We start from the raw sequence: 14,651 nt of genomic DNA, 5'->3' as shown, positions 1-14,651 counted from the left end.
TACATTGTCGCATTCAGTCTCTTTGACTACATAAAGAATCAGAAGGTATGAGATACAACATGTACATGTATGGGGTCACATTCAGGACCCAGACATGAGCATTGCCACCTTTGTCAAATGGCCTGGACCCTGGTATGCAATTGGGCTCAAAGTATGCCAGACAGCTGAGAGGTGTGGGGGTGTTAGCAAGGGAGAGAGAAAGAGCCTGTGTCCCTCTTCTGCAATTGCTGTCCGGTATTGCTGTTCTCTGATTGGCTCATTTCTTTCCTTTTAGGGTCATGGTGAGTGACAGGTGCTCCAGGCCGCACATCAGTGCTGGCTCCAACTCCTTATAAGTCACCCCCCCATCTCTTTCACTCAACACTGTTAGAAAACAAAACATTTTTATTAAAATACAGTAGTTTGATGCGTCGGGTTAAGTAGTGTATAGTGCACATAAAACAAGCATTTTTATATCGATGAACTATTTGTCTTGTTAGTATGTAGTTGACCATTTGGCCCTGGAGGTGAAATTGCCTCGTGTTTCATTGTAACTTTGTGTTTTATCAGCTCGGAGAGGTGGAGATAATGTTCTATTTGTGACCCTAAAAGCTGTCTGTGATATCAGCGTGATAATATTCTTAACGTATTGTTATCTCTTTTTCGAATTCCTGGGGTTTCCTTATAGACCCTTCAGCTGGTGCCAAAGTTGGATTATGTGTTAGTATTTTTCAGCACCGTAATGTTCAAGCAGGACTGTTAGATGTGCTATTATTAGATATTTTTCACACTACACCCATAGGTATCTACAGAACACAATCCTTTAGGATTTCCTTGAACCCTTGTGTACTGTGGCGATACTAGCATCTTATTTTAGCCATGATGATGATGTCTAGAAACCTGTTCTTAAAATGAGGTCATGGCTAGCTCTTTGCTTTATGATTAAGTTACTTGTATGTACTATAACATATACTACACTAAGAAAAAATGTGCATTCATTGGATTGAAAATGTTAGACATGGGAATGATCATCTCTTCAGAATACTAAGGGAGTTTGAGAGGGTCCATCGAAAAATGTGATTTATTCACTTGTGATCTGTTAGCATTAACAGTATTAAACTGTTTTGTATCTGAGGCCTGGTGGTCTATAATAATAGTCAGACAAAAAGGAAACCAACACAAGAATATTTACAGGGCCCTCTTTCCTTAAAAGGACACGCAAAGGACACAGGATTTGCCTGTTTCAGACAGCTGCACTTACCAATAGCCCCCACACAGAATGCGGCAACTGTTAACCCCAAATGCTTTAAAACATTCATTATATTAGGAACAATGGTTTGTTTATCAACCTGTTTGTGACATTCTCATGAATAAGACATACCTTGCGGAGCAAAATGTCTGCTTCTAAAACTGTTCTGATGGTTGCGATAGTGTTCATGAGGCCTTTAATATAGCAGAATGTCTAAAATATAGTTTATCTAAAAATGTATAATCAATATATAAACAAACGACAAAGTATAACATAAGCACTACTTTGGTGTTTGTCCATCTCTACATACCCACTGTCATGTGCTGATGTGACAATGAGCTGTCATAGTGATATAATGTTAACAAGATCTATTGTGTGTCGATGTGTGGACAAAAGCAGCTGTTGTCAGCTAAGGACCCTTTAGAAAGATGGGCCACTGACAAGCATACTAATAAAAATGTCCATATAAATATTACTCAATGTGCTTGTGTCTGGTCAATCACTAATACATTATAACGGCTTTGGTAAGAGGATTCCGAAATTCTCAAGTCTATAGTAGTTTCAGAAGTACAGATTTAATTGGCAAATTAAAGACAATTGCTCTATACATCAGAGTAGAAACCTGAAGAAAGCAAACTAACAGGTTACGGACCAAATGTAAACATGAATATGAAGTGTTTGTGATGGATAAAGCTCAAACTTTGTTCCCGCTTTTTTTTTTAAACGTGTTTGAGTGTGCTTGTAAAGTTCACAATGTCCTGAAAGCACTTAGAGAATGGTTGGTCACCAAGCCCATGCCAAGAGTGCCCCAGATAATGAGTCCTATAAATATAGTGAGCGCTTCAGAAGTTTCCATGTCAGTAATGTTGCTTTTTAATTTAGGTGTTCATTAAATTATTCATGGTACTAATAGCACCATGCCCAACTTAAGAGGTCAATGATAGTCTCATGTTGTAATATTACAATACTGTAACATCTATTAAATTTTTTTTATTAAAGAAATGTATAACCTGGAAAGCATCAGTAAATACAGAGGTCCCAAAGTGCAAATCGTCGCCACATAAGCAATAAAGACTTAAGGTGTTGAGATGAGAAACTTTAATGACAACATTTTAAGACTTCATTTAATAGATTTAAAGACAAGGAATTTAAAACAGCCCTTTGGGTTTGAGGTAATACATACTCCATTGTTAAGTGAGCCGAAAAATAGAGCGGTGCATTTAAAAAACGCTGAACCCACTTTAACAGATTTTAAAATGCCCAAATAAAAATAAACCCATGTGCTTGAATTCTATTTAAAACAACAAAAACTAAACTATTTTAATATAAAAAATATACAACTCAGGTTCATCTGACATGAATACTGTACAAATGTAAGGGCAGAGTCCCTTTACATGTCAATAGTCTTTAGTGTCCATTTTCATCACTTGAATAGTTGTTAAAAATCAGCATCTAGTCTGAAAGAGTTATCTGTAGGTCCGGACATAACTCCCATCCTCTGGTACTCTCCCACTCGTTTCTCAAAGAAGTTGGTCTTGCCCTCCAAGGAAATATTCTCCATGAAGTCAAAGGGGTTCTCAACTTTGTAGATCTAGAAAACAATTAAGGTTAATATCCAATTTTATGTTGGCTGGCACTATCAGTTGCAATGTTCATGGGATGATTCTAGATCTGATTTGTTCAGCATTACTTATCCCAAACAAACATACCTTGCTGAATCCCAGCTCCAGCAGTAGTCTGTCAGCAACAAATTCAATGTATTGCTTCATCAGGTCACAGTTCATGCCGATCAACTTTACTGGTAGAGCCTCAGTCAGGAACTCCTACAGGGCAGATACATTTATGTTTAAACCATTTAGGTTAATGGAACAGTTGATGTCTGTATCATAGAAATCACAAACCTGTTCGATTTCAACTGCGTTTGCGATGATACTCCTTACAGTTGCTTCTGATGGTTTGTTGACCAAGTGCTTGAACATGAGGCAGGCAAAGTCACAGTGAAGCCCCTGTTGGTCAAGTAACAAATTGACCAAATTAGCATTGTATTCTACATTTCAGAAAGGATTTAAATTTGTGCGGGTGGGATTCTCTGAAAGTTACCTCATCTCTGCTGATAAGCTCATTGGAGAAGGTGAGTCCAGGCATGAGTCCTCTCTTCTTTAACCAGAAAATAGAAGCAAAAGAGCCAGAAAAGAAAATTCCCTCCACAGCAGCAAAAGCCACCACTCGCTCTCCTGTAAACAGTAATACTTATTAGCTTGACCAGTTGTCATGATCAAATTATTCAGAAGTGCAACTTCAACGTACCAAATTGTGCATTTTTGTTTCCAATCCAGTTGAGTGCCCAGTCAGCCTTCTTCTTTACACAAGGCAATGTCTCAACGGCATTGAAAAGAAACTCTCTACAGGAAAAAAACATTTTTCAAAGGTCAGTCAGTGTCCAAAAAACTGAAAGGCTTCATATAAAGGCAAGTACACATTTAGAGGGCTCAGTTAAGGCGTCTGTTTCGTACTGACGCTCTACAACCAGCGAACCACATGCCCACTGATCTTTGAGCAGTCAGCACTCAGCTCCCATAATCAGCTGAGGTACGTACCCCTGCGCCACTCATCATCGCCCACAAGACATGTCAAAAGACTCACCTTTCTTTGGGATCTTTGATGTAGGTATCAATCAACAGACTGTACATTTCTGAGTGAATGTTTTCCATGGCGATCTGGAAACCGTAAAAGCAACGTGCTTCGGTCACCTGGACCTCCTGAGTAAAGCGCTCCACCTAGAGCACAATGGAAGTGTGCAATGAGAACCTGGGTTTTTTATTTTATAGTAGCTTGTGAACAAATTGGATGCATTTGCATCTGAACTAACCAAGTTTTCGTTGACGATGCCATCACTTGCAGCAAAGAAAGCCAAAACATGGGAGATGAAATATCTCTCCTCATTTTTCAGAGAGTCCCAGTGCTGAAGATCTTTGGACAGGTCCACCTTGGGTAAAGCACAATTTACTTTATCACACTATCACAAACCACTGTAAGAGTTTAAGTTGTTGTAAGGAGACGCATTTGATGTCTTTACATTACAGACTTTAATGTCTTTCAAAACACCATGATATTTTGAAGTTTACCTCCTCAGCAGTCCAGAAAGAGGCCTCAGCCTTCTTGTACATCTGCCAGATGTCATGGTACTGAATTGGGAAAATGACAAAGCGATGGGCATTCTCCTTGAGAAGTGGCTCTTCCGACACATTTGTTTTCCTGCCTTTTGGTTGTTCCTTAAGAGAAAAAAAAAACACTTTAAATATGGTTCAGCTCCATATGCTAACTTTGAGCATTTCTGAATATAAAATATTCTCAATGTGTTATAACACATAAATCATGTAAGTCACTGTGGATAAAAGTATCTGTCAAATGCATAAAGGTTCGATCATGATTTCTCTTCAGTTTACTGGATTTAAAAGGGGAAATACCATTTTATTTTCCATAATGAAGTTAGTTTGTCTCTTTGTCAACTTCTGTAGCAGCATGCTAGCCAGCAAGACAAACAATGACCGCTCCCTTTCAACGTTACATGACAAGTACAACGAAACATTGATAAACTAAATAAATCTCATAGTTCGGTTTACTTCAATTAAAAGGATCATGGCAAACCCGTGTGGGAATTAAATCGACAGCAAAGTGTTTTTGGGTTGGGCAACTGTGCTCGAGCTATTGACCCGCCAAAACACGTAATAAAAAAATAAAGACTGAATTATATTGCTACCACACAAACATATGAACCCCCGATTAAATTGTGATCATTTTCAGTGAGGTAGCATTGTTAGCATGAAATAAACCAACACAACGAGGCTGGATCAGCCGAAGTTGGCGCGCTTTGAATCCGCCAAATTTTACGTGCAGCTTTCAAAAGGTAATTCCAGAAATAACTCATCCATACAGAAAAATACTATATGTAGTTTCACATCAATCCTAAAGTAACGAGGGAATTTAAACATACCTCTGAATCAGCAAAGATTTTACGCGCGGTTTTGGACGCCAGGACTCTTGTGGAGTTCAGACTTGGAGGCTGGAGACGAAACAAAATCACACTTTCAACAAAAATATCTCATCGCAGAAAGACTTAGAAATGCACTTTGAACCGCAATCCGTCGGATAATAGATATCGACTTACCGTGTTTTCTTTGTCCACCAAGGACATGCTACTCATGTTTGAAGAAACGGATTTTTCATTCTTAGTTTTAAGTGGAGAGCGAGTTGACAGCATTGTGAATTTTAGAGTGTTTGATAAAATATACAGGGAAAAAAAGCGCAAACCTTAAATTGCAACGACAAGGTAAAACAAAGAAGATTATAATATACAAATAAATTACGTTTACGAGAGAGCAGATCTACAGTCCAGCTGGAGGGAGGAATATGAAACCAGAGTGCCGGTGACTCTTATATTCGTGCTTTGGCGCTCAAACTCAGCCAATAGGAGAGAAGGCAAGCCTTCGGCTTTGTCATGTGCTTTTAATTCTTGCGTCAGCTGAACCAATCAGGAGGTGAAAAGACGGTCACGTGAGGACTGTATGCATTTCCTCTAGGGAAATTTAAAAGTGTTGGGGGTTGTAAAATGTTACACAAGGTTCCTTCGCAATCCCCCCATACCAAAGACGAAATGTTACACAACGTCCCGCCAAACAAGTATACGAAATGATTTAAAACCGCGAAAATTACAAAAAGCAACATATTGTTGATATTTTGCACTAAAGTTAGACTGAACAAAATGCATTTGTGTGTTTACAATAAGACACAATCACAAAACTTTTACGTTTACTTGCTATGAGATTTCCGTGTACAATACACTTTTGGATGTTGGTTTCCACTTTCTATTTATCTCTATCTAATTTATAATCCCATTCGGAATGAAGTACGTTTGTGATAACATGTATAAAAAGGACAATACTGTTGCTCGCTTATAAATAATTATTTCATCAACAATCGTAAAAAAACATAACGTCCACCCATACTATTATACAAAACAGCTGAGATTTAATTCTTACAATGAGCATAATTCTTACTAAGGAGTTTATTTTATTTTGTACTGGCTACTATCATAAAACATTAATTTTACGTGTTCCAAATGTTTTGTTGTTGTTGTTTCTCTCGTTCACACGGTTTCTTGCTTTTAAAGCGCCCTCCTCTGGATTCCCATTGACATTACAGCCATTTCCTTTATGCAACAAATGTTTTTTTATATCAGTTTGGTCTTTTTTCAGTTCTCTTGGCTGTACGTACTGCTCCTTGCGAGTCCGTGTTTTTTGCCGATTCTGATTATATGCTTTTTATAAACCATGTTTAACGTATATACCACAACAAAGATCAGCCAATTGCTCATCTAACCCGAATACGAATTACTAATTTAAAAGCCAGATTATTTTTAAACCAGCATTGATTAAAACAATCGCTTACATTCTGTTGAAAACGTGTTTCAGAATAAGCATCAATGTTTGAATTACTTGCTTCTTTTGTCTACGACATTTACAGGACGCGGGACAGAGAACCGGTGCTCACAGTAGGTCACGGTATAGTCTGAATACTTGTGGGATATCTAGTGGCAGGAGGACAATACTGCCAGGAAAATTTTGGTCGAACATTTTATAGCATGCATAAATCGTCGTAGAAACAAGACTATTTGTATCTGCATAAAAAAGAACACATAACGTTATAAACATTTCAGTAGCACTAAACAGGATTCAGAGATTATTATTTGACTCTATAAAAAAAGAAAATTCTAATCACAAAATACCACTACCAAAAGACCAAGCAAAAAAAACTGTGATTCGCCATAAGCAGTAAGTACAGCCATTCAAATTGAAAAAGACCAAACTGATAAAAAATAATTGTTGCATAAAGGAATTGGCTGTAATGTCAATGAGAATCCAGAGGAGGGCGCGCCTTAACAGTAATAAACCTGTCTCTTCTGCAGAATCGCCCGCGTTGACGAAAAGGTCAGAAAATACGATTTATTTACTTTATTGAAAATCAGTTAATGGTACCACGCGAACATGGCAGTCGAATGTTGCCATGGACACGAACAAGAATGCAATTGGGTTGCTATTGTGTTGCGTCACAGTGTTATTGTCGTAACAAAGGCTTTTTTCCGAATATTTTAAATTGTTTTCATTTTAAAAACATCAGTTAGTATACATGTGAAATTTATGTTCCTATTAATCCAATCGTCAAGTGCTTTAAGCGTTCACATTGCAATTGTTCGGTGCTCACCCAGTCTTTCGACAATTTCTTCAGTTACTGATTTTATTTTAATTTAGGAAAGCATTGGTAGAAGACAGAATATTGGATTTTATATCGTTTATAACGCAATGACAGTAGTTTGAGTTGTTTCGTTTATTTCGGTCACTAAGGCAAATAGCAAAAGATGTCAGTCAGATTGCTGTTGCCATATTTACATCTTTTCACCTTCTCTGATTGGTCGCGCCCCCTAAACGCTCCAGAAACACGCGATGTGATTGGAGGAGTCGTGTTACTGGTTACTATGGGGTGACGATGTTGAGAATTTACGTTGAGCTAGTGTTGCGTAACTGTGTCGTCATCAGTAGGCCTACATGGTTTTGTAACGATTTCATTGTCTATTTTTCTCCGTTTTCTTCTTATCTAGAAGTTCTTATATATAGGTCACAAATAGATAACACATAAAAGAAATGATGTAGTTATACTAGAAATGTTTATTATTAAATAATATGGAATTTTGCAGGTAGTTTCGCATACAGGAATACTGTCCAAATAACAGAAGTAACATCAATAACATTTATTCATATATCAACAATAAATGCAAGTTTGAATACACGTTACATTCATATAGATAGCGATATTTATATACAAATATACAAGAGTAAAGAATAAGTAACAGATGAACCGATGCAAAGACTTTGGCAAAAAGAGTAAATACATACTGGGAGACATAACTTATATAAAAGTAAACAAGAATTCCTTATAAACAACCATGATTAAAATAAAAATCCAGTGCAATGTCATTTTGTTTTATGTACATGGATGTGTAGCAGCCTTGGTTTTCTTGTATTTCCCCTGTAAATGGACAGTGGGATATTGTCCTGAGGTTAGTAGTCTCAATCTAGTTTGAGGAAGGAAGAAGAACACTAAGGGGAAGGGAAGATGGCGCCTGGGAAGCCGACGCTTTGTTAATATCGCGAACTTCATTAGGCCATGTTGCTGACCTCTTGGTTGTCATGTGACGCCGTGCATGTTTGGTCAGGTGGTCGCTTCGCATGAAGCGGCGGTCGCACACGGGACAGACAAACTTTTTTTCACCGGTGTGTGTTCGGCGGTGTCTGGATAGTTCATCTGAGCGTGCAAATTTTTTATCACAGCCTTCCCAATGACAACTAAAGGGTTTCTCACCTGAAACACACACACAAAAGATATTACCTACCGTCAAGCTTATTAAAAATATTTTTACATACAACTTGAATACAGTGAATACAAACCTGTGTGGGTTCTTAGATGTGCCTTCAGGTGGGAACTTTTAAAGTAAGTCTTCTTGCATCCTTGGAAGTTGCAGACGTAGTTCCGTCTGCGTGAGAAGTCAGACTGCGTCACTCCGCTGCTGTGACCCGATGGCATGTAGACCGGAGCAGGAGCCAGGGGCAGAAGCTTAGTGTTCCCAAGAGTAACTACACTTTGCTGACAGGTGGAGGCCTGAGAAACCTGGGACTGGGGGACGACAAACATCACAGTGCCCTGAGCTACAGAAGAGCCCACCAGAAGAGGCTGAGAAAGAGGGGCAGCCTGTTGAAGAATGGACTTTGAACCAGATGCCTGCATCTGTATCGGGGTCTGAACAAATGCAGAGATGATTCCAGTCTGCCCATTAACAGGAAACACCTGACAGAGCACAGGGGGGCTAGAAATGGGGGACTGTGGGATGATGTGGGAGGCAGACAGTGATGTGGGGATAACAGGGACTGTTGAGTCAGGGGAGGGGGCAGTCCTTTCGATTTCTGCAGGATCATGTGGACTTTTGCAGATTTGCTGATTTGCCGTTGGGTTGCTACAATGTTCTGCGTGTTGTAAAGGGATTTCTGTAGAACAGTGCATTTTTTTCCCCGTAGTCGGTGTTGGAATGTCGTGGTCTACGGAGCTGTCAGCAGTGTGTCGTATAACACTGGTGGCTCTGCGGATTAAGGGCTGGTCTGGAGATGCATTGAGCATAACTGTGGTAGGAGGATGCAGGCTGACGTGACATGTTGCCCTGTTGGTCAAGGGTGAGCAAAGCCTGGACTGTGACAGGACGGGTTTGAGACCCAAGCCTGCCACTGAGGTACTGAGAACTGCTGTGCCTGAAGTTTCAGCGAAGCTTGGGCTATGGGGAGGGGTCATGCACTGTTGGGTGAAAGAGATGTGCATTGTGTTCAAAATACGTTTTGAAGATTCTAATAAAGTAAAAGCAATTAAATCATCTTTTTGGATGAATTTATTTATTTATTTATTTATATGCAAGACTATGAATTATTTTCTAATCGTATTTTTCAGAGTCACTCACCAGTGAAGAGAGGGAGACGAGGTCTTTAGGGGACTCAATGATTTCAGTCTGCAATGGGAGAGAATCACAGGAGTCTGAGGTGGGCGTCAGTGGGCGAGGCTTGTGCGTCCTCTGGACCCAGGAGCTCATGCATACCAAAGCCTCTGCAGCCTCCAGGTCATTGTATTCCAGAGTGGAGGAGCAAGACTTCTCACTGTCATGCCGGTTTCTCTCCATCATCACCTCACAGATGTCCACAAGACCGGACTACAGAACATAAAAACACACCCTGCACGTTTAATCTTAATGTATGTGGGCTTGGCCACCGGGTTAAACGAGTGCTGGTCCTTGTAACTACAATAACAATTTTCTCAATCGACACCTAACCATAGGTGATATCAATAAACAGATTAACACTATTAGCCAAGCATCTGCTGAGCGTTGAACTGTAAATAGCTACTCCCTTTCCTCTTGAGCGAAGAAATGGGCCCCAATTCTGGTCGACTACACCCACCAAGCCCCTCTCATAGCGTTAACTGTGAGCTGCTGGAAACCTCCCATCGCCAAATATAGAATTAAGAGTGACGTGCACCCAACCGAAGCGCCATGTGTGTGTGCCATGCATAGACTATAGTCTGTGGATAGTTAAACACATCATGACATTTCGGTAAGGTTTCTTTTTGACATAATTGAAACACATGTCAGCAAACACTAAACAATGTGCAAAACGTTATAAAATAATAATGTACTACGCACTCAAATGACTGACCATAGGTCAATCCAATCAAACTATTCTTATTCTTGGGCGAATTGTGTTTCGCAGAACATCATACGAGAGTATGTTCAGGGGGCACATAAGGTCGCAAACAAAAAAAGGGGAAACAGTTTGCACGCAAGTAGCACTGCAGCTCAACACCAAAGAGCACAAGAGGGTAATGAACAACCAAGATTGCGGCAAAAAGCTTCTCACGACTTACAATTCGGTAAACCCCGTTTTATTTACACAGCGCTGTTTAAAAAGCATTTAACAATAAGCACTGTCATATTTCAGGTATAACTACTACCGTGAGTCAAAAAGGACGTGATGTAGGACGCAACTTGCGCAAACACTTAAAAATGAGCCATTATTAAAACAACTTTGACAGCTCACAAACTTACCCGGCTGGGGTCAAAATTCAGCATGCGTAAATCTCCCAAAAGCAGAGCCGAAACGGGAAGACGGGGTGATGCGATCGCTCAGCAAACCCTGGACACATAAGTCTAAGCACTTTTTTAACAGCAAGGTCCAACCACAGCTGAGTGAATCAGAAGCGCAAAAAAACAACAGAAGAAAAAAACAGAAACAAAATTCAGAGCGCTCTGGCGGGTGGTAACATGTTACCAATCAAAAACAAAGGTGTAACGGATTGCGACCAATGGGAACGCAGGCAGCGCGTGATCGGTACGTGATCGCGCAGCGATTGGCGGAAACAGGGTGCGTGGCTGATGGGAGGCGTTACGGAGGAGTCAGCGGTGTCAGAGTAAACCCGGTGAACCCGGCGCTCGAGAACTGGGGGAAAGGTCGGCACAGTGAATCCACACTGGAGATGTGTGAGCCAACGCCTGTATGAAATAAAAACAAAGCGAAAATCTACCGCAATACAACTCTGCACATATTATATAAACACGACTATTGCTGTTTTTAAGGAATTGTTAATTTCGCGTGTTTTACCTCAAACGACTGTTGCATAAATTGTGACAAAAACGCTGCTTTTAAATGTTACAATAAATGGATGAGAAACATGTATCTTATTCTACGAACGAACGTTGGGGGAGAAATAATCATATCGACGAAATGTATTTTATGTCATTCAAATCCCTTTTTAGAAGAGCATTCGCATCAGGGCGCACTGGGTTCTCACAATAGCGGTCCGGAAATCATTACATCTACATCACGTGCCTGCACTGGTTTCGCTGAACTAAAATGAACTCGGAGACCTCAGTGAACAGCTTTCTCCAAAGAATTCCAGGGCGGAGCCTATGAGTGTGCTGCATCTCTTTGTTGTAGATGCATCGATCTTTACGTTCCTCTCGTGTTATAGCACAAAATGCTCAATGCTTAGGTCGGTAATTAGCTAAAATGATTAATGAGAAGAGGTGTTTAACGTTCGGGAGATTTCAGAGATGTCCTGGTTGTTTGTCCCTACAGGAGGGCCGGTTTTCGTCTGTCTGGGATAGCAGGGCTGAGCAGACAAAAGGCTTTATCAATCCCCCCCTCTTCTTCAGATATTCAGGAAAAAGACTCTGGATGGTTCAGTTTCTTTGTCTGCGATTTTTGTATTTGAGGCTGATCAGGGAGTTGATGTTCTTAATAAGCAGAAAATAAATTCATAATAATAGACTTTCATTGGATAATTGACTAATATATGTCCTATAGCTTGAAAAGACCACACAAACAGACACGCGCCTCTCTAAATCTAGACCTGGGTGTAATGTATTATTTGTGAAAATGAACAACATCCTTGGAAAATAATTTGGGTGTTAGTGTGGAGGAGGGGGATCCTTGAGGTAACTGGTATTGAAACAAAGGTAGTAAATGTTTGATTATGCACAGACATTTTCCTGATAATAAAGTGAGCTTTTGCCTGATCATCAATTCTTAATCCTGCATATGTGGACAATCTTATGTATTTCATGTTTATGCTTGTATGTTAATGTTCTGTTAAGCTTTTTCATGAACATTTACAAGCAGCTTCATTTCTAATTGTTATCATCTGTTTGCATGATGTTTCTATTTTTGAAATCCTTGCATCTGTTCAAAGTTGTGGAAGCTGGGTGTTCTTGATGTAAATAAGGACCACTTCTCTATTTGAGCAAAACAATGCAAAGACTGGAAAAGGGTTCTGTGTAAATGGAGGAAAAAGACCAAAAACTAAAAAGGACTTAAAAACCACAGACCTACATCAAAACGTCACCAAATTTTGCAGTCTTGTATGTGTCATCTGAAAAGAAATGACATCTAAACATAATTTTAGAGTCATCATCATAGCTTGTGTTTTCGGTCAAGCAGAGCTTCTGATAGATGGTGTCTGTTTGAACTCAAACAGGAATCTGGGGAGGGTGGTGAGGCCATGTATAGGGTTATAGGCTCTAGGCCAGAGAAGACTGTGTGTGTGGAAGAAAAAAAGAGAGGCCAATCAGGGTGTGCAAACACAGGCTATGCACAGGGGTGGGTGACAGATGTGATATGTTTGGGCTGATGAGAAAAAAACCTGTGGCCAAATGGGCAGAACTTTGCAGAAAGGGGACTATGTGCTGGTTTAGCATTTGTGAACCGAATGACTTGTGCTCAGATAGGTGGGGTTCTCAAAAGTAGGTCATCCAAAAAAGGACGGGCTTACTTTTAACCACAAAGACGCGACATGCTTTCCATGTTACGCGTCCCAATTCTTCTCCATCTGGGCTGTTAGAAAAGGACAAAGCAAAATGTTGTAACATTTCAGGACTTATTTATTATTATAAATTTAATTTTCATTTCTAACAACAAATGTGCTGTGGCATGTGTGTGTAATTACTGTACTGGAATATGACAAACACTTACTCAGCATTTCCGTAACTCCCATGAATTCCCAGAGACCTAATAAATGTCACATGGGTTCAGACTGTAAAAGCAAACAGCTCATCTCCGCACATAGCCATTCACACAGGCTTTTACATGTTATGAAATGTATTGCTTATAGTTAACATGTTTTCATGTACAGCCGCTTTATAACAATGAAAATCGTAAAAAGTGCTATATAAATAAAAGTTGAGTTGATGTTTCAATATTTCTAGCTATTCAAACAGGTCTGAATATGTAAAAAAAGGCATGCACCTGTTTAAATTGTAAATATCAAATACCTGAGTTTTGCCGTTTTGGGAATTTTATTTTTAAAAAAACTTTACAAAACTAGAAAAATTATTAAATAAATGCTATAAATGTTACTGAATGATAAACATTTCCACAAGTTTAAGACTTCTCTGGATCTAAGATGACTAGTGTTATACTTCTTATATAGATTAAATATATATTATACTTCTTATATCATATATAAAAGTGATGGGGTAAAAAAAGAGTTAAAGAAGAATATAAGGCTATATTAGGGAACAGAATATGTGGGTCACAGTCATGTATCCAAATTATATCTGCGGCCATTCAAACCCTGAAGGAAAAATACTTTTCCCTCTAATAGGAGCTTTTCACTAAATTAAAACATTATAAAAGTACAGTGTTGAAAGTGTTAGAAAAAGAACATGAGATGACAAACTAAGGCGATAAAATTATCAAAATGCGAAACTGATGATTATCATTGTTGTTAAAATAACTATTTCCAATAAAGTTACATTTTGGATCCTGAACTTCGCTGTACCTACAGTATGTACGGTTTGTGTTTCAGCACCCCGGTCACTCAAGGTTAAATCCAGTGCTGATATCACATTCATGAAAATGCTTGCAGTGCAATTCTCATGGAGTGTTTTCATTTGGCCCCATAGCAAAGTGTAGAGGTGTGGCTAGTTTGGAGAACCCAAGATAAACAGAAAACATGCCAGGAAATTGTGAGGACAGCCCTCTACAAACGAGAGGAGAAACGAATCTGAAAGCCATGCTGGGTAAATTGAAAGCCATGCTGGGTAAATTGTTTATCTGCCCTGATATATTTAGCTGAAAGCAATACGTTTGTATGTATGTGTATAAAGTGGGGAAAGGCCTTTTCTAGCAGGAAACATGTGGACAGTGTTTGTTTGCATGCACACAGTCAGCTGGTTTGGCTAGGGAATAGTGCCAGAGAAACACCCATAAGAGCACACAAGCTCTATGTCCTATTTTTGATTGTTTGATGATGTGTGATTCTCTCTGGCTCATTCATG

At 39.4% G+C, this 14,651-nt stretch overlaps 2 protein-coding genes across 6 annotated transcripts; both read right to left on the bottom strand.

Annotated features, from left to right (window-relative positions):
* Positions 1-2,080: 2,080 nt before the first annotated feature.
* rrm2 (ribonucleotide reductase M2 polypeptide) lies at positions 2,081-6,798 on the bottom strand. Of its 5 annotated transcripts, none has more exons than XM_079475182.1 (11): positions 6,677-6,798; positions 5,397-5,424; positions 5,223-5,291; positions 4,354-4,500; positions 4,098-4,214; positions 3,872-4,005; positions 3,536-3,630; positions 3,329-3,462; positions 3,130-3,234; positions 2,938-3,051; positions 2,081-2,819 (listed from the first exon to the last, which is right to left on the bottom strand). In XM_079475182.1, exons 1-11 carry the CDS (start codon positions 6,706-6,708, stop codon positions 2,667-2,669), a joined length of 1,128 nt encoding a protein of 375 aa, XP_079331308.1. In that variant the 5' UTR covers positions 6,709-6,798; the 3' UTR covers positions 2,081-2,666. The 5 variants fall into 5 exon arrangements, with proteins under 5 accessions (XP_079331308.1, XP_079331307.1, XP_079331306.1 ...); XM_079475181.1 differs by having other exon boundaries at positions 5,596-6,786; XM_079475180.1 differs by having other exon boundaries at positions 5,397-5,456; positions 6,677-6,786.
* A 1,134-nt stretch (positions 6,799-7,932) lies between these two features.
* On the bottom strand, positions 7,933-11,701 carry klf11a (Kruppel like factor 11a). The gene is made up of 4 exons (XM_079475407.1): positions 10,923-11,701; positions 9,786-10,031; positions 8,731-9,625; positions 7,933-8,644 (listed from the first exon to the last, which is right to left on the bottom strand). Exons 1-4 carry the CDS (start codon positions 10,944-10,946, stop codon positions 8,358-8,360), a joined length of 1,452 nt encoding a protein of 483 aa, XP_079331533.1. The 5' UTR covers positions 10,947-11,701; the 3' UTR covers positions 7,933-8,357.
* Between the last annotated feature and the right edge of the window lie 2,950 nt (positions 11,702-14,651).

Source organism: Barbatula barbatula, assembly GCF_947034865.1.
Source record: "Barbatula barbatula genome assembly, chromosome: 15".
In the NCBI taxonomy this organism is placed as follows: Eukaryota; Metazoa; Chordata; class Actinopteri; order Cypriniformes; family Nemacheilidae; genus Barbatula; species Barbatula barbatula.
Note: the sequence above shows the minus strand (reverse complement) of the source record. Positions and strands in the feature narration are given on the sequence as shown.